We start from the raw sequence: 25,676 nt of genomic DNA on the forward strand, positions 1-25,676 counted from the left end.
TACTGAGTCATTAACTTTCAAAATAACTAGATGCAACTGAGCATAACAGATGTTATCACTTTTCATGATACCCAAGAGAATGGCATTTCCTAGAAAAAAACAAAATGACTTTCCTAATACGTCTTTGAATTTTAGTTTATTTGTAAATTTTCCCACTTATGAATTTCAAAGTATAGCCTGAATTAAAATAGTTCATTCACCTAAAACAATTTTCAAAATTTGTCATTAGTTTCTTCCCAACATGTTCAATTATATGCCAAAGCTATGATCAGTTTTATGTGTGTTCATATAATATAAGCTTGAGCTGAGTAAGTAGGAAATTAAATCTCATATTTTAAAAAAATATTATACAGTAAGTATAACACTAGATAAGATAAGTGATTTTGGTACAATTTTTCTCTTTTATATTTTATTGTCCATAATCCAGAGAATTGAATATTAAGCAGTTCATCCATACTTTACCTGAAAAATTCCCTCCTCTGTGGGTCTAAGAGAATCCCATTCAGGAGAATCCAGGAACTGAAGGGGGAAAATGTAATGTAGAAACTCTCCATCCACCGTCACTCTGATCCTACACCAAGTACAATGGGCATAAATTGTACAATTATAAGAAAGAGGCATTCTAATACTAAGGGCACTTTTGATCTTACTCTCCATCCACATAAAAAACGAAGTGGGTGGAGTACAAACATTTTCATCAACTGACAAACATTTATTAAGTATCTTACTATGGGCTAGGCATACTGCATCCAAAGAAAAAATAAATCTCAAAGAATTGACATGAACTATAATTCAAGCAGACTTCAAATTAATAATAATAATTTCCATTTTCATGTATAAATCGGTTGTGTGGAACAAGAACATATTTTCCCATAGAAATCCAGTGAAAAATTAAGTCCCCAAGTCAACACATAAGGACTTCAATGTGCCTTAATTTCAGGACCATACCTGGAAGGTGGTGAATATTATGTGGAACAATGTTTCTATAGGAAGAAATATTCAATCATCTAGGGAGGTCAGGAACATATCTTCAGCATAAGCAGTAAAAGGCTGAACCACAACTGGTGCTACTTTCTCAAATAAGAGAGAGTTTTAGTAGGTATTAAAGGCAAAAGCCTGCAAAGACTTCTTGTATCAGTTTTGCATTTTTGTCACACACCATCAATAAGGTGTTAATGTTTTAGTGTCTGCTTCTTCATAGCCCATTTGAGGTTTTCTTGGCAAAAAATGCTGGAGTGGTTTGCCATGTCCTTCTTTAGCTCATTTTACAGATGAGGAACTGAGACAAACCAGAGTTAAGTGATTTGTCCAGGGTCACATAATAACTAGTAAATATCCAAGGGTACATTTGAACTGAGGAAAATGAATCTTCCTGACTCTAGGTCTGGTGCTTTATCTACTATGCCATTTAGCTACCAAAAATTAATATATGGACATTAAATGCAAACTAGCCTTAGTCTTGGTGATAAGGTAAAAGGGCTGGAGGATACCCCTTCCGCTTCATAACATTTCAAGCCTAATGGCAATATCTATTATTGGTTCCCCAGTAATGGAAGGTAACTCTTATAAAAGATATTTGTATGATATTTGTATGATGACTTGATACAACCCATTAGGACTTATGCTATCTTTCTGGAAATGCATTCTGTATGTTATGGAAAATCTCTTGAGATTGTCTAAATTTGAAGGTTGCTACTCACTATTGATGACTCCACATGGGAACAAATGATACTGCCAGAAAAAATTTGGGTGGGAAACTTAAGAAGTCAAAGGTACAAGTAGTACTTCCATCAGTTTCTACAACTGAAGCTAAGACTTTTAGAAGATAAAATAGGATGTAGGAAATTAACAGTTGATTCTAAAAATAATATTAGGAAATAGAATGTGATTTTTCTGAACCATAGCATTAAAAGAATATTGAAATAACTTGTAGCTGTGTTTGCTGAATGATTGTCAGCAGTCTTTGAGATATTATGATAAATTGGAGAGGTGCTGAGAGACAAAAGATGGGCAACTATCTCATTTTTCTTTTCTTTGCCTTTTCCTCCCTTGCCTTGCATTGCCTTGCCTTGTCAAGACTGAGTATCCCCATCTTTTCCAGGTTGGAAGTAAAAGGGTTGCATTTTGCCATGGTCTTATTCTGATCAATACTGGAGCTGTAGCCTGCTGTTTCTGACATGGGCTAGGTTATCCCTCCTTAGGAAACCCTGTAGACTCCTGTTACTTAAAACTCATCATATTCATGTCAAAATTAGCTTGGACACCTATCAGCTTATCATACTGTGGTTCAGAATCTGAAGCTCAAGACATCCACTAGCCTTAGCCTTCTCAAGTCATTACAGGTGTGAACCACCACTCCTGGCTACACCTCAATTTTCTAAAAAAGGGTTGGAGGTGAGTGTTTCAGACCCAAGAACTTGAAAGAAATTCCTAATAAAATCTAAAATGTAAAAAAGATATTATTGTGAACTTTAAGAAGGGAAGAGGCTATATACAAAAGGAAATAAATCTGTAGACCAATAGCTAAAAGCAAATTGTCAGATCAAATTAGTTCCTTTTAAAATTGGGTTCCTAAGCTTAGTATTTCTGGACATGAGATAGATACCATCTATGAAATGCAGAAGGGCATCTAATAGAATTTCTCATGGTATTTTTGTGTACAAGAAATGTTAGTGATAGAAGTTAGCTGAGGTTGAAAATGGACTCTGGGATAAAGAAAGGACCTAGAGCTACAGATCCTCTGTGGAAAGACTGTCAGAGATAAGAAAGCATGATTAGCCTAGCATATATGTCAGGGAACTACTTTTATAACACTTTCTAAACTTCAGGTAATTTTATGTAAAATCTGAGTGTAAAAGTAAGTCCCAATTTTAACTGTGCTAAGGGTGCTCACATCTGCTAAGAATCATTTTATAAAGTAAACAATGCTTTCTATTCCCCCTTTACACATTTTTTTTCTTCTAACTTCACTATTCTTCCAAGAGAACCATATGAGAACTAGCATTTATATAGAGCTTTAACATTGCAAAGAATTTTATAATTTTTATTTCATTTGATCCTAGAAGATAGATACTATTATTATCTTCATTTTACACAAGGAAACTGAGGCATATAGTGAGTTAATGATTTGTTCAGAGTCAAACAACTGGCAAATATCTGAACTGGATTAAGTGTGTAGGCTACTATTCCTTATAACAACTTACTTTTTTTTTACTTTTTTTAAAATTTAAGGCAGTGGTGTTAAGTGGCTTGCCCAAGGCCACACAACCAGGTAATTATTAAGTGTCTGAGGCCGAATTTGAACTCAGGTACTCCTGACTCCAGGGCCAGTGCTCTATCCACTGTGCCACCTAGCCGGCCCCAACAACTTACTTTTCAAAAAGGACAAGAAGGTGAATATTTCAGACCCAAGAACTAGATAATGATTGACTGAAATATAGAATGTTTTTAGATACTATTGTGCATTTTATTAAGGGAAGAGACTGTCTAAATGGAAATCAAATCATATAGGCCAGTAGGAATTCATCTAATTGTGAACTTTGCCCAACCAAACTCAATCCTTTTTTCTGAGGGGGTTCCTAGGCTTAGTAAATCAGAAAAAAGTCTCTGACTCCAGGTCCTTTGCTCTATTCACTGCTCCATCTAGTTAACATTCTGACAGTCACCAAAGTTCACAATTTAGGAATTATTCTTGATGCTTACCCTGTTAACCTCATCTCTCACATCCAATTAGTTTCTAAGTCTCGTCAGTTCTGCCACCATAATATTTTTCACATTTATCTCATTCACTAAACTCAAACTGTCTAAATGGAAATTACTCTAGTTGAGGTATCTATTTCCTCTGGTCTGTGCTATTGCAATGGCCTCCTCACTGGTCTATGTGTATTCAGTCTCTTCCTTATTCCAGTCAGGATCCTGGTACTCCCTGCTTTTGTTCCAAAGGTCCTAAGTTTCTCTCTTGTCTCTAATATAAACTAGAAATTTCTGGTTTGACATCGAGCCATTCACAATCATGCTCCAAACTGTCTTTGCAGCTTGATGTACCATTAGTTCCTTTTACACATAAAATTTCAGTGCAATCAGCTTCAAAACCAGCTTCTGATAGGCTGAACTTCTTCAACTCCCCATCCTGGAGGTCCTGATTCTCTCATATATATACATATATATATATATATATATATATATATATATATACACATATATATATATATATACATATATATATATGCATGTGTGTGTGTATGTTATATTTGGTTTGCTGATCTGAATCACTAGAAGAAATTTCCACACTATAAATTCCTCACACTGATGAAGGAAAGAAGGAAAGAAGGAAAGAAGGAAGGAAGGCAGGAAGGCAGGCAGGCAGGAAGGGAGGGAGGGAGGGAGGGAGGGAGGGAGGAAGGAAGGAAGGAAGGAAGGAAGGAAGGAAGGAAGGAAGGAAGGAAGGAAGGAAGGAAGGAAGGAAGCAAAACCTGCTTCTTCTCCATCTCCTCCACCAATTTCTATTCTCTAAGTTTGGATTTTTGTAAACTTAATTTTCTAAGAAGGCATCTGGCATGTTGAATGGATTCCCTGAGGGAGGATATGGATAAAAGTTAGACAAGATAGACTGGCCTTGATAATTCCAGTTTGTACCACTGGAGCAAATTCTATAATTCACAAGTTTTAAAAATTCATTTATGTATTTTAGAATTTTATAAAATGAAACATAGTGTGCATTGTTTTATAATTGCCAATAATTGGGAGAGAATAATAAAATTTACATTTTCCTACTTAGAAGGAAATATATATATATATATATATATATATATATATATGTATATGTATGTATGTATACTCAGTGCCTTAGATTGGTAATAAACAAAGCATCATAATAAATAGATGCACAATTTTATTTGAATCGCCCTTCCTATGATTTTTTGAGAAGAGATGTTTGACCTGAAACATCTTAGTCCTATATCTCCTCAATGATATATATATATATATATATATATATATATATAGTATCCTAGATGCCTCTATCATTGACTTCCTTATTACATCAAAACTGATGTGAAGAAATGCCTCTGTAGTTTATAGATATGGAGTGATTCAGTTGAACTATGATAAAATTTGGAAGGTCTGGTCATAGCACTTAAAGAGTAAATTTTTTCTTGCTAAACTCTACTTGGGGCCACTGCACACTAAGCTGGGAAATAGTTGAACATAGAGGGAACACACATTAACACACTCAGAGAACATAAAGAGATAGCTACAGACCTTCCCGACACAAGTAAAGAGAGTTTATCAATTGGTGTTTTGCCCTGCATAGCGTAACAGTGCTCTTTTTCCAATGAGACCACTTGGCAACACAAAACAATTTTCCTGAAGACAGGTAATGAGATTCCCAGGGGCTGGAACAGAGAGCTATAGAGCTCGTGAAATTCTTTGTCAAAGGTGACACTGCGAACTTGGTAAGCCACGTGAACAAACTGCATAAAGCAGATGATAAACAGGATAAAGTTCCAGGAGAATATATCAGCAGCGCAGACATCTACCCAAGCCCAAACTGAAGAACAGAGAAAGCCCAATCCCAGCAAACTGAATACATAGAGGAGCCCGAAGAATCCACTCCCTCCCATGAAGCCAACTATGAATAAGATACTGGCAAGGTGATAAATAGACCCTTCTGCTTCTTGCTTCCAGGCTGTGCAGAGTGGATGTTCACCTAGCAAGTTCCACCATATGCTTGCATTTTCTCCCATGGCTGACTGGAATTGGCTCTGTTTTGAAGGCTCTTAAGCATATGAACAAGTCTTTTGCTGTGCCATCCTCAGATCGTAGGCCAGGAACATTTTGTTCTTTGGACTCACATGGATGACTTCAATCTTTATGGCAGTAAAAGTGTTCAGGAAACCATTCTAATTTCTTTAGGTTCAGCTGACTTTCCATTTTGGATTCAGTCCTTACATGGTATGTCTTGCCTGTGGGGGAAAAAATGTCCATTTAACCAAGATGAAAAAAATCAAGAGATATGTTGAAAGAATCATTAGGATAACTTAGACAAGTAAACAGTTGCAAATATTTGCTTGTAGTCAAGTAGCTCATATAAAACACAAATATCTAAGAAGTATTCAGGTAACACTTCTGATAAAGATTGATTTCTTTAATCAGAGGACATGGTTCAAAAATTAATTTTGCCACTTCTTCCTTATAGGGAATTAGACTAGATCAATCAATCAGCATTCATTTATTAGGTACCCACTATATCTCAGTCACTATTCTGGACATTGTGGGGAGAGTTCCATGAAAAAACTACATTGAGAAGTGAAACTGTTTGGCTGGAGGGAAAGGTTATCACTGCCACAAATGGAAGTAGAAGCAGCTCCATTTCCCTGACTCTATATACCTAACTCCTCTGGTACTAATGCCTTCCTTAAGGGGAGGGATAATTTTGTTAAATAGGTCCATATGGACTCCAAAGTCATTTGTAATAAAGACCTAACACAAATATACAAGAGTCATTCCTCAATGGATAAATGGTTCATTGCACTTGTTCAAATGAACAAATACTACTCCAGTGAAGAACTGTAAACTCCTCACAACCATTTGAAAGATTATTCCAATCTAATGAATATGATGAAAATTAAAGTAATTCTGAAGGCTTACACTATGTCCAGTAAACTCATTTCCTATGGAGGAGGACAACATATACACTTAAGTATGTGAATAACATAGAAAACAAATACAAAGTTTATTTGGGTAAGACATTAGTAGCTGCCTGGTTGGCTGTTGTCCTTCATTCTCGAACCCCATTCTTAAACATCACATTTTTGGGGTCAAAGTATAGTGTATCCGACTGTGATTGATCAGACCAATATGACCTAGAAAGGCTGTACCACAGGTTGGGCACAAATAGTTCATATGTACTAGTCATACAGAATAGCACCTAAGAAGGCGAAGAAAGGATGAACCAAGTATTGAAAGAAACTAAGGATTCTAAGGGGCAGAGAATATGAACTGGTTCATTCCACTCTGTGTAAAAGGAGTGACAATGGAAGATGGAATGCAACATGGTCAGTTAGCTGGAACATATAGGGGACTAATATGTGATAAATTTGGCAATTTAGCCAGGATGTGAAGGATTTCAATTCAAAATGGAAATTCATGTATGATTTTAGAGCTTATAGGGAGTCACTGGAGTTTACTGAGCAAGGGAGCAATATGTTTAGACCTTTACTTTAAGAACAACATTGGCAGTGTTGTAGAGTCTGGATAATAGAAGGGAGAAATCAGTTAGTAGTGAGACTACCTAGGAGACTGTTGTAAAAGTTCAGGGGAGAGAGGATGAGGTCCTGAGATTGAACTATGGTAGAGGCTATGTTAGTAGAGAGAATGTGACAAGACTTACTTAGCATCTGACTGGATATGCAGAGAAAGATAAATTGAGGAATCCAGGAAAACTACAAAGTTGTGAACCTCAGTAACTGGAAGGATGATCATACCCTTGACAGAGATAGAGAAGTTCAGAATAGGGCTAGCTTTAGAAGGAAACAATGCCCTTTAATATTCATTCCAGTTCTAATAAATCTTTGATCATTACATTCTAAGATATGCATGAGAAATTTAAATAGCATTTTGCTTTACTACTAGCATGCTATGATATTTTTGAAACTATTTTCATATTTATACATTTCTCAAGAAACAAAAGAAAAATAAATAGTATACACTGAAATAATAAAAAAAGAAATTTAAAATTCTGAAAACAATGAAAATATAACTATTAAGATTTAAGAGGGTGAGGTAGGTAGATGACACAATGGATAGAGCACTAGTTCAGAAGAACCTGAGTTCATATTTGGCCTTGACACCTACTAGCTGGGTGATCCCAGGAAAATCATTTAATCCAATTGCTTCACCCCCAAAAAAGACATATCAGAGTAATGAGATGTTTTTCTTTTTTTTTCTTTTTTTTTGCAAAGCAATGTGGTTAAGTGGCTTGCCCAAAGCCACATAGCTAGGTAATTATTAAGTGTCTGAGGCCGGATTTGAACTCAGGTACTCCTGACTCCAGGGCCGGTGCTGTATCCACTGCACCACCTAGCCACCCCGAGATGTTTTTTCAATAAGGAATTTAAGATTTTTTAATAAATCACTGAAAGCCATTATGGAGTATGTTTAGTCTTGGAGTCAGAAAAGCCTAGCTTCAAGTTCTATCTCTGGTACATACTAGTTGTGTGACTCTGATCAAGTAATTTAACCTCTTAGTGCTCCCAGGTGACCCTCTACTAATCAAAGACTAGTTGCTGGACTGCATAAGTAGACTCTCTCTAATCCTCTCCTTATTAATAAATCAATGAAGAAAAATAATTTGAATATGAGCCAAACTTCAAGAAATCTGAGATAAACAATTCCATTTTAGCTTAATGTTTTAGAGGTTATTTCAGGTTAAAAGCTGAGTGCATATAGCTAAACAAATGCTATGAATACTCCTGGCTACATGTACTGTATACTGATTTTCCAGATGGTCAAAAATGTTACTACCAACACTGCTCTGTTACACATATATTCTCTTCCCTTTAGGCCATATGGTAAAAGAACTCTTATTCTATGTGAGTCATACAGAATGAATTCCCAATGCTGTAGGGAGTTGAAGGATCCACAGCAAATTATTAGAGACACTTAAAGGCTCTGGACAACAATGGCATCCACTAGAAAGATGTGCTTGCTTTTCCTCCTGTGATAACAGACTAAAGAACTTTGGGGCTATTTTTAGTCATTTTATTTTTAAAAGTCTATTAGCCGATCCTGTTGACGAGATATCAGATATCATGGCTTTGTTCCATGAAAAAACTACATTGAGAAGTGAAACCACTTGGCCAGAGGGAAAGGTTATCACTGCCACAAATGCAATTAGAAGTAACTCCATTTCCCTAACTCTATATCCCTAACTCCTCTGGTACTAACGCCTTCCTTAAAGGGAGGGATAATTTTTTAAATAGGTCCAGATAGACTCCAAGGTCATTTGTGATAAATATCTAACACAAATATTCAAGAGTCATTCCTCAAAGTATAAGTGGTTCATTGCACTTGTTCAAATGAACAAATACTTCTCCAGTGAAGAACTGTAAATTTCTCACAACCATTTGAAAGATTACGCCAATCCAATGAAGATGATTAAAATTAAATTAATTCTGAAGGCTTATACTATGCCAAGTAAATTGTCAAAGATGACAAAAGATAGAAATTATTCATGTTAGAGGGACTTTGTGAAGATAAACATGCTACTCCTTCTGTTAGCCATCATCTTGGACCGTTCAACTTCTGAGAACATCAAATTCCTCATCCATGAAATTATGTGATTGGAGGAGGCCAGGTGTTCTTAATATTTTGTGTGTGTCATAGACCTAGACCCCTTTGTCAATCTAGTGAAGACCATGGATCACTCACAAGAATGTTGTTTTTAAATAATTGAAGAGAATGCTAAATTTCAGTTAGATACTAGCGAAAATAAAAATATATTTTTTTTCTTATTCAGATTCATAAGTTCCAGAAAACTATATACAGAACCCTAGGGGGTCCAAGAACATCATGTTAAAAACTCTTAGAGATGGACTTTAAGAGCCCTTCAGGTACTGTGATTTGTTCCACTCATGCTGGAAAACAATTTAAAACTATATAAGGGAAAAGGTGACTAAAATATCTATACTCTTTGACCCAGAGATTCCACTCCTAAGAACATATCTCAAAGACAGAGATAGAAAGCAAGGTCCCTCATAAATCAAAACAGTCATTGAAATACTTCTTGTGGAGCAAAGAACTAGAAATAGGATAGAGGCCTATTAAATTATGACAAATGAATATAAAGAAATATTTTTGCATCATAAAAACAATGAACATGAGGAATTCAGAGATATATGGGAAGAGGAACAGAATAAACAGAAGTAACAAAATATTAAACACAATGAAAAAATTTAATTTAATTCTTTTTTTAGGTTTTTGCAAGGCAAATAGGGTTAAGTGGCTTGCCCAAGGCCACACAGGTAATTATTAAGTGTCTGAGGCTGTATTTGAACTCAGGTACTCCTGACTCCATGGCCAGTGCTCTATCCACTGCATCATCTAGCCGCCCCTAACAATGGAAACATTTAAAAAATTTGAATGCTACATAAATACAATAATCATTTGCCCAGAGAAGAGATGAGAAAGCAAAGAGCCTCCTTTTGTTGAAGAAGGGGAAAACTATAGGTGTGAAATATAGTATATGTGGGCAGATATGTTTAATATATTGATTTTCAGGAAAAGTATTTCTGGTTTGTTTTGTTTTTAATCTTTGTTACCATGGAAGTTTTGGCTGATCAAGGAAGGGTTTATGAAAGAACTGTGGAGTAAGAGCTATGGGGATCTCGCTCTGCTTTGCAGCTACTGTGTGAGATGTGGAATCTGTAGTACTTTCCTATTAGAAAGTCAAACTAATTTTAAACTTAAAACAATAGACTGTTAGATCTGAAAGGACTGTTAAAGATCAAGTCCAAACTAACCATCTCTTCCATATGTCCCCTTTTCTTTACTCACCCAGTTATCACCCTACTCCAGGTTCTTATCATCTCCTATCTAGAGAACAGTTCAAAAAGATTAGTTTAGAGATCTGTTGAGTCCCTTTCCAGACTCCCTTAACCTTCCCCAGGTGAGCATTGAAGGGGCGGGAGACAAGGAAAACAAGTTCTCCCTTTGTACACCAAGGTCTCTGTTTATTTGCCAAAATACAAGTACTTAAATCTCCTCCCCAGTCTCTAATCCACCCCCACTCCCATGACACTTAGTAAAACAATATTGTAGTGCTCAAGGGCACCAGGTGATGAAGATTTACAGTATTCCCACACACAACAGTCCCTAACAGAGATCCCCATGGTTACATGAGACCCTTTAAGGTGGTCCATTGGTCAATACCATCAATTTCACAATAATAAGATCCTTTAATATCTAATACAATAAATGTCTATAACATAACCCACACAAACAAAAGGTTTTTGAGGGGTTCTCAATAATTTTTTAAGTGTAAATAAGTCCTATGATCAAAAAATAAAGAACCACTGGCCTAAATGATTATGATTTTTGATTGGTCTCCCTCCCGCAGGGACCTTTCTACTTTAATTTATCCTCAAAACAGCAAAGAAATGGTTTTCCTAAAATGCAGACCTGACTTGTATTTATGCAGGTATGTCACATACCAACCACACATTCCTCTTTATTCTTTAAAGTCATTGACTCTAGAATCAAATGTAAACTCCTCAGTTTAGCATTGAAAGCTTTTTACATCTAAACTTATTACATATTACACACCCATCCATGAATATTATGTCCTGTCAAAATATTTTGTTGTTTATTGTTCAGTCCTTTTAGTTGTATCTGATTCTTCATGACTCCATTTGGATTTTCTTGGCAATGGAGTTGCTTGTCATTTCCTTCTCCAGGATATATTATAGGTAAGGAACAGAGGCAAACAAGATCAAGTGACTTGTCCAGGGTTAAAAAGCTATTAAATGCCTGAAGTCAGATTTGAACTCAGGAAGACTAGTCTTTCTGATTCCAAGTCCAGGACTCTATTGACTGAGTCATTTATCTGCCAGGCTATGTTTCTTGCTATTCTTCAGTTTCAATACTCAATTTTCTCTGTACCATTTATTTCTTCACACTAGTCTATGCCAAGAATACTCTCCTTCCTTCTCTCTGCTTCTTAGAATTCCTGGTTTCCTTCAAGACTCAGCATGAGTTACCTTTTGCCTTAGGCTCTTACTGGTTATCCAGCTGCTAGTACCTTCTGTGTTACCAAGATTATTTTGTATTTGCTTTAAATATGTCTTTTAGGTACATACACACATGTAAAGATATAAACATGTCATCTCCTTAATTAGAAAATAAGCACCTTGAGGTCAAGGGTCACATTTGACTTTGTATTTCCAGGCCTAGTACCTTGTTCATCATAGGTATTTAATAATATTTGTGGATTGATTAATTTTATAGAAGGAGAAACTGAAACCCCAAAAGCTAAAATAACATATCTAAGGTCACAAATGATATATAAGTAGTTGAGTTGGGATTTGAACTGTGAATGCAATGTTTTTATCCTACATTAACCTTCTCCCTGATCAGGTGATTGGTATCGTAGCTCTAGAGAAATAACAGTATTAGAAGAGGATCCAACCAGACATCAAGGACTGTAGACTTTACTCTGGTGATGTCCCTGAAAGTCATGCCATCTTTCATATTGCCATTAACATCAACCAAATTTAGGTCCTTGATGCTGGACTAGGACAATAGTTCTTTCCATTTCCCCAACATCCAGCCTCTTTTGTATCCAGTTTATCATATTTGTTGAATCAATATTATTAATGATCATATCTAATCACATTATTTCACTTCTCAAAAACGGTTCCCTAGTGGTTCCTGAATAAAATCCAGATTTCTCTACCATGTAAAAATCTTTATAATTAAGCTCCAAGTTACCATTTACATACCGAAACTGACCCTTTTACTTTCTGGCATCTGGATCCTTGCCTACTTCATTTACTTTACCAGGAATATTCTTCCCTGCTATCCTCCATTTTCTTCAGCTGAAATTGTACTCATATTTCTATGCCCACTTCATCCAGGATAATTTCCTATGTCAATTGTTCCAGTTTTCTCATGTGTGAATTTTTTTTGGCATTTTATTTGTGTTTACCAAGTTAAAGTATTTATTTAGTTGGAATCAATGACTCCAGATAGCTTGTATCATTGAACTAGTTGTTGGTTGCTAGGCAATTCAGAAGAACATATTTATATCAATATTTTACTCATTCTATTAGAATCAATTTCAGTATATACTCCAGAAGTCAAATTACCATATCTCTAAATTGGTTTCCTCCTCTTGTCTCAGATTGTTGTAAAATCTGAATCTTCAGACCCTCACTAATTCTAGTCCCTTTCATTATGACCAGAGGCAAATCAATTAACCCTGAACCTCAGTTTCCTAATTTGTAAAATGCAGATAACAATTATTTCCCTTCCTACTTTATAAGATTGTTGTCAGGATCAAATCTGATAATGTCCATTAAAATGATTTGGATGGAGTTAAAGCACTATATAAATATAAGGTATTATTATCTTGTGGAAACAATAAATGTCCACCTGGTAACATGCTCCAAGTTGCTAATAGTTAAAAGTGATATAAATTAAAACAACTTTGAGGTTTTACTTTACAGCCTGGATATTGGCAAACTATAAATAATCAATGTTGAAGGGGATGTGGGAAATCAAATACACTATAAAACTGCTGCAGAGACCACGAATTGGTTCAACTGTGAAATTCAATTTTAAATTCTACAAGAAAAGTTCTTGGGGAAAAGAAAGCAAGAAAGAAAGAAAGAGAAAGAAAAAAAGGAAGGAAGGAAGGAAGGAAGGAAGGAAAGAAGGAAGGAAAGAAGGAAGGAAGGAAAGGAGGAAGGAAAAGGAAGAAGGGAAGGGAAAAGACCCAATAAGTATGGAAACATTCATTGCAACAGTTTTTGTGGTAGCAAGGAATTGCAAACAAAATGGGAGTCCATCTATTGGAGTGAATGATTCCAGTACAGTAAGAAATTATTTTATATGAGGAGTTCAGAAAAACATGAGATCTGTATGAAACAAACAGAATCAAAAAGAATAATATGCACAATGACTTTAAAAATGAAAATGAAAAGATTATTAAATGAGGTCGAGCTCAAAGTCAATGAAAATTGATCATGGATCCAGAGAATGGCTAGTGAATCAGACTGAACATCTCTTCTAACAGAGATATTGGAGCAATGTGACATGGAGTTCTTCTGGAGATGGAAGTTCAGGAGTTGTGAATTTGGAAGTCTTCTTGAGTTGGAAATTCTGGGAAAATCACTTTAATTTTCTGGGTCTCAGTTGCCTCATCTACAAAATGACAGAGGTTGGTCCAGATGGTCTTTCAAATTTGAATCCAAGATCCTATGAGCTGCTATTGTGGAATAATATGTGCATTTTTTAAAAAGAAGATCATAGAACTAAGTAGTTTTGCCTAACAGTACAAAGTAAGGTTTATGAGATACTGGACTGGGATGATGTGATGTAGTATTTACAGAAATAAGTATGTTAAGCAAAAGGCACTAATGGCATCTTTAAAAAATAGCTGTTGACAGGCAGCTAGGTGGCACAGTGGATAGAGTATTGGCCCTGGGGTCAGGAGGACCTGAGTTCAACTTTGACCTCAGACACTTAATAATTACCTAGCTGTGTGGCCTTGGGCAAGTCACTTAACCCCATTGCCTTGCAAAAACCTAAAAAAATAGATATTGTTAAAATGCATGTGTCAATGGCCTTGGTCATCTGTATGTAACACATTTCAAAATCATTTTCTATAGCAGCTTTAGGTACAACTAAGAGCCAAAGGGAATATTGTGCAAAAAAGTAATATTGACACTATGTTTGTAAAAATTGTTCATGGTTATGGTTTAAGAAATGTAGAAGATGCTGGGTTTTAGGCTTTTTTCTTTCCTTTGTCACAACCTAACAGAAGGTAGAGAAGCCTTCCTGCTGGATGGAACCATTTTAATTCTTAGGATATGGAAAGAATGAAGAAAATTATTTTGAAAAATATTTACTTGTTAACCTGACTATGTTCTCAGAAGTGAGAAGTCATGTGCTAGAGGTAACTAGGTAGCATAGTAGATAGGGCCTGGAGTCATGATAATCTGATTTCCAATCTAGCCTCAGATACTTACCACCTTTGTGACACTGGACAAGTCATTTCATCTTTGTTTTCCTTGGTTTTCTGTCTTTAATTGAGGATAATAATAGCATCTGCCTCCTAGCATTTTTAGAAGATTTTATCATATACTAGCCTCATATAGAAAGGAACACTATATGTTAATCACTTAGCTTAGTGCCAGACACCTAGTAAGTACTCAATAAATGCTTATTTCCTTCCTTACTGATGTTAAAGTGAAGGTTTGAAGTGACACTGACTATGATCATTCTCAGAACTAAAATATTGTTAATTATCTACATCTGTGTTATTGATTTCTTCTTCAATAAATTCAATGTTAGATAAATTTAATATTTATTTTATATGTATAATATTTTATATATTAATATTAATATTTATTCATTCTAAGAGGTCAAAGAATTTAATATAGAGAGAAATATAAATATTTACTTTTAGGAAAGGAGATTTCTTTTGTTTGTTAATATTTGATCAACTGATGATTGAGTAGTATTAAAACTTAATTAGTTAAGAAAATATCCAAATGCACTCTTGAATTGCCCTAGAGATTGGAATGATTAATTAACTGGATTAATTAATAAAGGATTAATTAATTGCATTAATTAATAAATCAAATAAGAGAATGAGTCAAATGACACACTGAAGGGAGACACTATAATCCTTGTTGAAAACAGAACATAGAAAAGATAGTCTTTTTCACCAGGGAATTTCCAATGTACACAATGCATAAACATAAACAAACAACAAAGTTCTTTCCTTCTTTTAAGATTCCCATCTGTCTCTTTCCTTTCAGTAGCTGGAAGAATCAATGGAAATCTGAACTGAATGACGGAAATGAAGCTCAGAAAGGATATGACTCATTGAAGTTCATACATCTAATAAGTGGCAAGGCTAGAATTTACATCAGTCTTCTGAACTCATATTTTTTTCCTGATGTTTTCTCATGTTACCTGGTTTGCAAATGGACTGAGGTGTATGTTAAGTTACCTTTACCTCCATTTCATTTTTCACTTTAAAATATTTTATCATATACTGAGCTCATACAGAAAGGAACGCTATGTGATTTATGCAGTGGGTCTTGTAAAATCATCAAAATTACCAATCTTGCCCTATTTCACCTCTTGCCAAGAAAAGATTTTGTCCTACACCGAGATCATAGGGTTAGGGTTTGTACTTATTCACTGTGGCTATTAAAATTATTACATTAAAACAATAGGGAAAAATATGTATCAAATGGAAACAAAATCATAGGCCATGGATATAAAACATGAGTGGACTGGAGAAATCTTGTAGTACTCTCCTTATTTTACAGATGAGGAAATTGAGGCCTATAAAGGTTATATTACTTGCCCAAGGACCCAGAGGTAGTCAAGTGTCAGAGACAGAATTCAAATTCAGAACCTGTTCCAGTTCAGAGCTTTCTCTACCATATTACAATAATTACTCCCATAGCAATTTAATATGATCTTTATTTTTTGTTTTTGAGGCAATTGGGGTTAAGTGACTCGCCCAGAGTCACACTGTTAGTAAATGTCTGAGGTTGGATTTGAACTCAGGTTCTCCTGACTCCAGGGTCAGTGCTCTAACCATTTTGCTACTAAAAGAACTTTAATACAACATAATCTAGACATTAGAAATTGTTTCATCTAACATGTTTCTGTTGGCTTCATTTATCTCCAGTTTAAGAATAGTAATCATAATATATAAATATAATTATGATTTGTCATTATCTGATATTTATATACTATATTGAAGTTTATAAAGTATTTTACCCAAATTATCTCATTTGAAGCTCACAAAAATTCTCTAAAGCAGGTAGTAATTATAATCTCCATTTTTACAGATGATGACATTGAATCTCAGCGATGGTAAGTGATAATTATACAGCTGGTAACCATCAAGATTAGGGCAGCAAGGTGACAGAGAATGAAATGCCAGGCCTGGAGTCAGAAGGACTCATCTTCCTGAATTCAAATCTGTGTGACTACTAGCTGTGTGACTCTGGGAAAGACATTTAATCCTGTTTGTTTCACTTTCCTCATCTTTAAAATGAAATGGAGAAGGAAATGGCAACCCCCTCCCCCAGTATCTTTGTCAAGAAAACACCAAATGGGATCATTAGAATACAGATAGGACTGAAATGACTGAATAACAACAAAGAATCAAGGTTGGTGTTTAAAAAGGTGTTCAACTGTATTGCTTGAATGCTAAACAATCATGTAAGTTTTCATTTTTTCCCTTTTAAATTCATGACAAAAATAGTGACTAGAGGAATGGTGGAAAGAGGAATCTTTGGCAGAGTTATATTTCTAAACAAAACTACAAGACTTTTCCTGTATACTCTGTTACCTACACCTACTATCCTCTTACCCCTCAGCCCTTTGCATTTTGGCTTTCCAAGAGATTCTACTCTCTTCACAATCATCAATTGAAAGAAATGATTATTAAATAACTAATTATTGGGGAGATCTCTGAACTTTCCAAAAATTTATCTTACTTAGACTATCTTTTCCAGGTGGAGTTGCCCCATTCAACTAGGAAACCTTACAAAGAATTTAATCTAAGGTGAATTTCAGCCCATAGTGTTCCACTCAGGCATGTTCGGGAAGGGGGGTAGATCCTTTGTCTAGACTGTCCAAGGCTGGGGGTGATTTGGAAGTAAGACATAATCAAAGTCACATTCCCCCAGCCTCTCCATTAGGAGTTTTGGCATTCAAGAGTGCCACTGATATCTTTTATTAATTATGTGTTAGCATAATTAAGAAAATGATTAATTACTCAGAAATTATGTTTCTTAAACTTTTTATGCACCACACAATGATATCTTAATTGGCAAAATTGATGACTTTTTTCAGACCATATAATTCTAGAGCTCTTTAATGTATTTAACACTGCTAATCCCAGATATTCTCTATTCTGAGTTTTTGTGACACTGTTCTCTCCTCATTCTTTTTCTGAGCATTCCTTCTTTGTTTCCTTTGCTGGTCCAAACCTGTGAGTATTCTGAAGTTTTTTCTTCCTCTATACCTCATCATTTTCCATGGTTTTAACTCTTATCTTTGTGTGTGTGTGTGTGTGTGTGTGTGTGTGTGTGTGTGTGTGTGTGTATTTCTGTGTTTGTATCTTTTTTTGTGTGGGGGGATATATTTCACCCCAAGGTCTCTCTTATGTTGGTGAAAGTACCATATGATTTTCTTCTTTTTTTTTAAGTAGATGTCAAAGGTTATCTCTCCTTGAACATCTTCTGTAAGTGACTTTTAGATCTTGGAAGTGATCCCAGTGAAGCCAAAGAACCAGAAAGTGTGACCAAGTTAGAAAGGTTTCAAATAAAACATGACAATACAAAGAGAAGTGGATTTGAAGTTAAGTGTCCTCTTTTGCTTATTAGTTATGTAACTTTGGGCAAAGAATTTAACCTTCTCCCACTCAATACCATCATCTGTAAAATGGAGATTAAAAATAATTAACATTACCTGCCTCACAGACTGTTGCTTGGTAAGGCTTAAAATGGTAGAGAATATGATTTGTAATGTGAGCATGTCCTGATGATGAACTACACCACACAGCTGTCATCTAAAGATCAGTTTAGACAAATCATCATCAGAAAGTTAGCCAATGTCAAGGCACAGAAACTATAAAGTTTCCTGATCTGGGTCACTAGAACGAGTGATCAATTAAATAAGAGATTTTTCAAAGTGTCAAAATAAATAGGAGAGAGAGAGAGAGAGAGAGAGAGAGAGAGAGAGAGAGAGAGAGAGAGAGAGAGAGAGAAACCTGATGTGCACACATATTTTGCAGCCATTTTGGGGAGGGAGCAATATTAAAATTGAACAAGGAAAATGTGTTCAGCACCAAAAAGTACCACAATGTCCAGAAACATATTAACAAAACTTTGCACTCTACTTTTTTTTATTTTTGCAAAGGCAAATGGGGTTAAGTGGCTTGCCCAAGGCCACATGGCTAGGTAATTATTAAGTGTCTGAGACAGGATTTGAACCCAGGTACTCCTGACTCCAGGGCTGGTGCATTATCCACTGCGCCATCTAGCCACTGCTGCACTCTACTTTTGCCTCTAATCCTCACAAAACAAGAGTAAGGTAAAAAGTATCAATATGATTATCTCTACTTTGTAGATAAGGAATCTGAAGTTCAGAGATATTAATGGAGTTTCTCAACATACCTGAAAGCTAGAAAGAGTGAAACAGTGGAAATTCATTAGATTTATGATGATATAATTTAGGCTTGAATTCTGTCTCTGCCACTTACTACCTGTGTGACCCCTGGATAAGTCATCTTGTCTTTTTGAGTCTCAAAATCTATGATCCTAGGATCACTTGACTTTAAAGATCGTTTGAAAATAACATATTTTTAAATGTCTACTGACCCTACCCTTTATTAGAGGTGGCACCAATATATCTGAAATTCACTATTCTTTGACTTCCACATAGTTCAATTCTGGCATTTTTATTGCAGTCTAGTCTAGTGAAAATGATATTAGATTTACATGCTTTGAATTCAAGTCCCAGTTCTGGCAATAATAAATAATAATAATAAAGAGAATAATAAAACAGCTAAAATTTATATAGGTCTTTGAGGTTTTCCAAAACACATTACACATATTATCTCATTAAATCTTACATGGTAAGTGCTCTTTTTATTTCTGTTTTTAAGAGGAGGAAACTGAAAATGAGAGAGAAGCTAAGTGACTTGCTCACAGTCATGCAGATAGTAAAGCATCTAATGCAAGCTCTGGTCTCCCTGATTTCAAGTACTATGCTCTATCTAATCAGTGGTGTAAACATAGGGCTTGCAACTTGCCAGTAAAACTCCTCATAGCAAAAAGTAATTTGCAGTTTCATATGCAATCATCTTTTTTTTTAATATTCGACTATGTTATAGAAATACTAGTTTTTTTCATAAATTAAAACTAAAATAGAATATATAACTGGGAAATACTTAACAATAAATAAAAAACAATACAACCTAAATAACCTTAATTTTTGTTTTTCTAAATTTGACCCCATTTCAGGACGCCATTTAATGCCCGAGTAATAAACTTCAAGTCGTAATTTCATCATGTCTTAAAATTGCAATAGTAAAACACACTCTAGTTATCTCACAAGGTTGCCAGGAAGGACAAACAGTTTTGGTAAGTCAGAAAGCAATTTGAAAGACATGAGCTATTAGTATAATTTAGTTCAACTCATTTGACAGAGGAAGAAACAGATGCCAAGAGAGATGAGCTATATGGCTCTAAGTCTCAGAGCTAATGTATGGCATACCTGGGGTTTATATCCAGGCCTTCTGATCCTCAATCTAGTATTTTCCTCCCAAAAGAAACATAGACTGTCACAAATGAATATGTAACAATTAGAAATATGAGCATTTCTATCATCTTTGTCAAAAATGTTCTAAGCCTTTGTTTTAGGCACTTCATCATGAGCATCACCTAAAGGAGGGGATTAGACTAAATGGTCTCTGAGGTCCCTTCCAGATATAAGTCTAATAATAACTAGCATTAAATAGTACTTTAAGGTTTGCAGGTAGTTTACAAATTTTCTCTCATTTTATTCTCATGAGAACCCTAGGTGCTATTTTTTACATTTTCAGATGAAGAAACTGAATTAGACAGAGATTAAGTAAGTTGTGCAGGGTCACACAGCAAATTAATTCTATGACAGAATTTGAACTCAGGTCTTCTCAACTCCAAGTCCCAAGTTCTATTCCCTAAATAACCTAATCTATGAGCCTATGAATTTAGTATCTGATTCATAACCCTTTCCAACGTATATGGAAACAACAATATGCATTTTATTTTCCTCTTCATCACCTCCTAGCTCATCCTCCTACTAAACTCTATGGATATAGATGGTTAGACATTTCATCTCCCCATCAGCTATAATTGTGTTACCTCCATGATCTGGAACACTGAAATTTCTTTCTCTCGTAACATTTGATCCTTCCATTTCTTCCTTAGTCTCACTATTCTTAAGCCTATTTTTCATCTTGCCCATGACCTCTAAACCCTCAGTGTATTCTCCTGTTATATCAAACTTGTTCTGTCCTTGATTTCTTATCCTCATAGTCTTGCTTATTTGATTGACCAATTTAAGTATGCACTATCAAATACTTTTGAATTGTTTGCCCCCTTGTCTAAAAGTTACACATGCCCAGCCAAACTCCAGTCCTGAGCTACCCTCAACATTCAAATTACCTGCTCTTACTCACAATGAATCAACAATAATTTATTAAGTATTAACTATGTTCCAGGGATTGTGTTCTTTATAGAATTACAAAGAGATATCAATAACTATTTCTGTCCATGGAAGTTTATAATCTAATTGGAGAAACAGTACATATAAAGTCAGTACATATAAAAAATTGCTGAGTAGTTGGAAGGTAGTTTTCAAGGGTAAAACACTAACAGCTAAATAAATATGTAACTTTGGTACCCACGATTTTTATATGATCTAGTCTCAACTTAGTCTTCATTATTATATGGCTATCCTTTTATTTTTTCATCTTAGTCATTCTCTACAAATTTTCTCATCCTTGCATCTTCTCCCTTTCAAAGTCAAACTCCTAGGGTGAAAAAAACTCTATACTTGGTTGCTTTATAACTGGGACCTCCCTTACTTCTCAAAGTCTTGTATTCTTGTATTCTTCTGACCATATCACATTATTGAATTTGCTAGCTGTAACTATCTCAACTGCTGAATCTAGTATCCTTCTTTGTCCTCATTTACCTCTCTAGACTGTAATATTGTCATCCAACTCCTGCTCCTAGATATTATTATACCTTGACTTCTGCACCATTGCTCTCCTTTGGTTCCCATCTTATTTGGTAAGGATTGCTGTGAGGATCAAATGAAAACATGTTCCAAGTGCTTTGCAAATCTTTAAATGTTATATAAAAGTTATTATTATTGTTCTTATTGTTATTGTAAGCTAGTTAGCACAGTAGATAGGGTGCTCAGGAAGACCTGAATTCAAAAACAGTCTCAGGGGGCGGTTAGGTGGCACAGTGGATAGAGCACCGGCCCTGGAGTCAGGAGTACCTGAGTTCAAATCGGATCTCAGACACTTAATAATTACCTAGCTGTGTGGCCTTGGGCAAGCCACTTAACCCCATTGCCTAGCAAAAACCTGTGTGATCCTAAGGAAGTCATTTAACTTTTGTTAAATTGTGAAGATTAAATGAGATAAGAACTGTGAAGTGCTTAATAATGTACCTGGCACACATAGTGAGCACTATGTAAATATTAGGTATTATTATTAATCATTATTTTATCTCTACCTAACTACTCCTTAATTTCCTTGAATAATTTTCTCTTTCCTGCTCATCAACTGTGTTTATATATGTATATGCATACATACATACACATACACACATAGGTATATATATATATATATATATATATATATATATATAATTATAATATATAAAATGCTCCTGAAAAATCTTCAGTTACTCATTGCTTCTAAGATATAAACTTGTTAGGTTGGTATTTGTAGCCTTCCATAATCTGGCTCCTACCTCCCTGTTCAGACTAATGGTATCTTTTTACCCTCATGTACACTATATTTGACCAAACCAGTACATTAGCTATTCCATTGACTTGAAATTCCAAAGCTTCAAATCTTTATAAGTAATAAAATGTTTTTAAGAGGATAAAACAAGCTTTTGGATTCAGAAGTCTCTCAGTTTACCAAAAAGAATGCATTTCGAGGGCAGCTAGGTGGCGTAGTGGATAAAGCACAGGCCCTGGAGTCAGGAGTACCTGGGTTCAAATCTGGTCTCAGACACTTAATAATTACCTATCTGTGTGGCCTTGGACAAGCCACTTAACCCCATTTGCCTTCCAAAAACCTAAAAAAAAAAAAAAAGAATGCATTTTGTTGAAAAAATAAATGATAATTGCTTCAATCTATTTGGAATAAATCCATTAATGTAAATGTGAAGTGTTACCTCAAACTTCATTCCAAGTCTAAAGTGTATGAATAAAAAATGTAATTCTTTCTTTCACTGCTTTTACTTACTAGCCACAGATTGGGTAAATTAGATTTCATAAGCACCTGCTTTGAATTCTAATATAATACTTCCCTCCTTCATACAAAAGTCTGCATTTGTGCTATTCCTCATCTGTATAAAAAGATTGTATTATATCCTCAGCTGGATGATGTGCTGGAAAATTAATGACCATATCTCTTGTAAGGCACACTGAATTTAGGCAAAGTCAAAAAGATCATGGATTCTTCAGATTTCACACAGGATAGGTTTTATCCTGTTCCCATACTTACTCAGAAGGCAGACATATAGCCTTCTGTCCTCACCAAGTCACATCTGTTAACTATGTGAATAATTTAGTTGCACAACTTTATCTCTCCTCTATGTCTTTTACACTAGCAATGGTTTTATGCAATATAAAGGCTCATCATGTAAAGACAAAACTAGGAATTATTAGGCCTAAATCAGCAGCAGATTTGTTTAAAAATGAGATCAAACGTTTTATAAAACAATTCTGTGACTTTCATGTTGAAGCATTTTCCTGTTTGTTTCTTGAAAATTAGTGGGAGAAGAAAAGGTGAGTGAGGAGAAATCTTAAAATTGTTTCTTTACAAATGTAATAAAAAAAATATGGTGTGTGCTTTTCATTTAGAGCCTTGGATGCTGCCTTATATGCCCATGATCCTCATTGACAGCAACAATATCTATAGCTTTCCTCTACTTTTTAAAGGACCAGTCTCAGAAATTTTGCAAAGGCTGCCTTAAAATTTTTTACTATCCCATCACCATGGGTAGTATCTCTATTTCTATGCCCATTGCTGTGGATTGTTTCATAAAGAGGCCTTGTCTTCATCTTCCCATCTTCTGAAGTCTCCTTTTTGACCAAGTAGAACTAAAAAAGATATGCCAACCTTATTAGTCAGTTCTGTGGTACAAAGTCTGGATTCTAGTTTCTGGTGACACATTTTTAAATTTAACAACATAGAATGTCACCATTTAGAAGTTTAGTTTGTTCTATGATTCAGATATTACAAGAGATTTGTATAATTAAAGAAATCCAACTGTTTACCAAATGTCTGAGGGCTTAAATACACAGTTTTAGAGAACAGGTAATGTCTTGTATTAAATTGTAATTTGGAAAATACTGTCTAGAAGTGGAATGTAGTGGAATGCTAGAACTGAGAGGAATCTTAGGGATCATTCATTCAATCCAATGCTTTCATTTTATAGGTCAGGAAACTGAAGCTTGATTTGATCAGTCTTGTTTGTGTCCTCAACTGAGCATTCTTGTATAGTTCTTTATTACCAAAATAATCCCCAACTATACTCTGTAATCTTTTATGCAGTTGCTTTTTGGGGAATTAAACATGAAGAAATAAATATAACTTATGCTTACCTTGAAATTTCTAAGTATTTAAAATATGGAAGTTAACTTTTGTTTTGTTTTAAACACTACATTCTACCCATTTGGTAGAAAGGTTTTGAATTTGTTTACAAAGTTGGAGACTTCCTCTTTACTGAAAACAGTTCTCACCTTCTATATATTACTGATGTTCTGTGTTTTCAATCAGTATAAAGACAAGACTCACCAGAGCTGGATGGAACCTTAAAAGTCATCTATTTCAGCCCTGTTATAATTTACAAATGAGGGAATAATAGAAAAGAGAAATGATTTAACCATAGTCCCACCAAGGATTTCTCTCTTGAGTATTAGAGATCCTTTTATTTTGCTTACAAGAGGAGAAGATGGAATGAAGGCAGGAAGGCAAGAAGGAAGGAAGGAGGAGGGAGGGAGGAATTAAAGAAGGGAAGGAGGAAGGAAGAAAAGAAGGAAAGGAAGGAAGAAAAAAGAAAGGAAGGAAAAAGTAAAGAAATGAGGAAGCAAAAGAAGAAAAGATGGAAGGGAAGGAGGAAAGAAGGACACTCCTGATGGAGTGATAGTAAACACCCTTTACAAATGTCTTCCAAGTCTGCCTTTACATTTCAAACTCTTTGCATAGAACGTCAAGAATCACATTTGTATTTTTTCCCCTCTCAAGCCAATTTGTCCATAGGACTAGAGAGAGGACGGAGACGCACCGTTAGACGCGGCATTTCTCCCGAGCCTGCCTCTCCATTTCAAACTCCTTACACAGAACAGGAATGGGGAAACATTGAAGGATCATTTCTTTATTTTCCCCCTCTCCACCCAATGTGTCCATCGGACTAGAGAGGACGGAGACGCACAGCTAGACGCGGCCGCTCTCCCAAGCCGGTGGGCGACTGAAGGCACGGGGAGCCCATCCTGCTCCCTCCAGGGTCTGGGGAGGGGGAGCGAGGGCAGGTAAAAGCACAGGCGCCAAAGAGCATCTCAGAAGCCCCCTGCCCTCTCTCGGATCCCCTCGCCGACTGTCGGAAGGGGTCCCGAGGCCGGGGCGCGGGCAGGATCGGCGGGCAGAAGGACCGGGTCGGCGGTGCTGGCAGCCTGGGGTGGGACCCCGGGCAGAGGCTGAGGCAGGGGAGGGGGGCTCGGGGGGCGACAAGCGGAGGCGCGCGAGTGGCTGCAGAGCCCGGGGAGGGGCGCGGGCTGGAGAGCTCCGGGAAAGTTGCTCCGAAGCCGCGGCCCCGCCAACTTTGCTTCCATTTTGAGCCCCGCCAGGAGCCGGGCTGTCAGCGGCCGCCCGCGCGGGGGGCGGGCGAAGAGGCGGCGGCTTCTCCCCCAGCTCCGGCTTACCTTCTCCTCTGGCTCCGCACGCGCCCCGGGGTCGCCTGGCCGGAGGTCCCGGCCCCCGCCGGACCCCCGAGGCCCCGCCCGGGCCGGGCCTCTCCTTCGGGGGCTGCGGGCGGCCCCGGGCCGGCGGGTCGCGGCAGCCCGGACTGAGGCTGGCAGGACAGCGGGGCCAGGGCCGCCACGGCGCACGCGCCCCCCAGGTGCGGCTG

General features: G+C 36.3%; 1 protein-coding gene across 2 annotated transcripts; it reads right to left on the bottom strand.

Annotated features, from left to right (window-relative positions):
- Nucleotides 1-425: 425 nt before the first annotated feature.
- Nucleotides 426-25,576, bottom strand: LOC141489831 (popeye domain-containing protein 3-like). Of its 2 annotated transcripts, none has more exons than XM_074190227.1 (3): nt 25,471-25,576; nt 5,260-5,963; nt 426-571 (listed from the first exon to the last, which is right to left on the bottom strand). In XM_074190227.1, the coding sequence occupies exons 2-3, from the start codon at nt 5,742-5,744 to the stop codon at nt 448-450; spliced, it is 609 nt and encodes a 202-aa protein (XP_074046328.1). In that variant the 5' UTR covers nt 5,745-5,963; nt 25,471-25,576; the 3' UTR covers nt 426-447. The 2 variants fall into 2 exon arrangements, with proteins under 2 accessions (XP_074046328.1, XP_074046327.1); XM_074190226.1 differs by lacking the exon at nt 25,471-25,576 and adding an exon at nt 7,391-7,482.
- Between the last annotated feature and the right edge of the window lie 100 nt (nt 25,577-25,676).

The sequence above is a fragment of the Macrotis lagotis genome, chromosome 5 (genome assembly GCF_037893015.1).
Source record: "Macrotis lagotis isolate mMagLag1 chromosome 5, bilby.v1.9.chrom.fasta, whole genome shotgun sequence".
In the NCBI taxonomy this organism is placed as follows: Eukaryota; Metazoa; Chordata; class Mammalia; order Peramelemorphia; family Peramelidae; genus Macrotis; species Macrotis lagotis.

Excerpts from the sequence above, each read along its gene's own strand:
- LOC141489831 (XM_074190227.1), bottom strand. The coding sequence starts at position 5,744 with ATGGGAGAAAATGCAAGCATATGGTGGAACTTGCTAGGTGAACATCCA. Across the intron at positions 572-5,259 it reads TCTTTACTTGTGTCGGGAAG|GATCAGAGTGACGGTGGATG; the intron begins GTCTGTAGCTAT and ends TACTTGGTGTAG.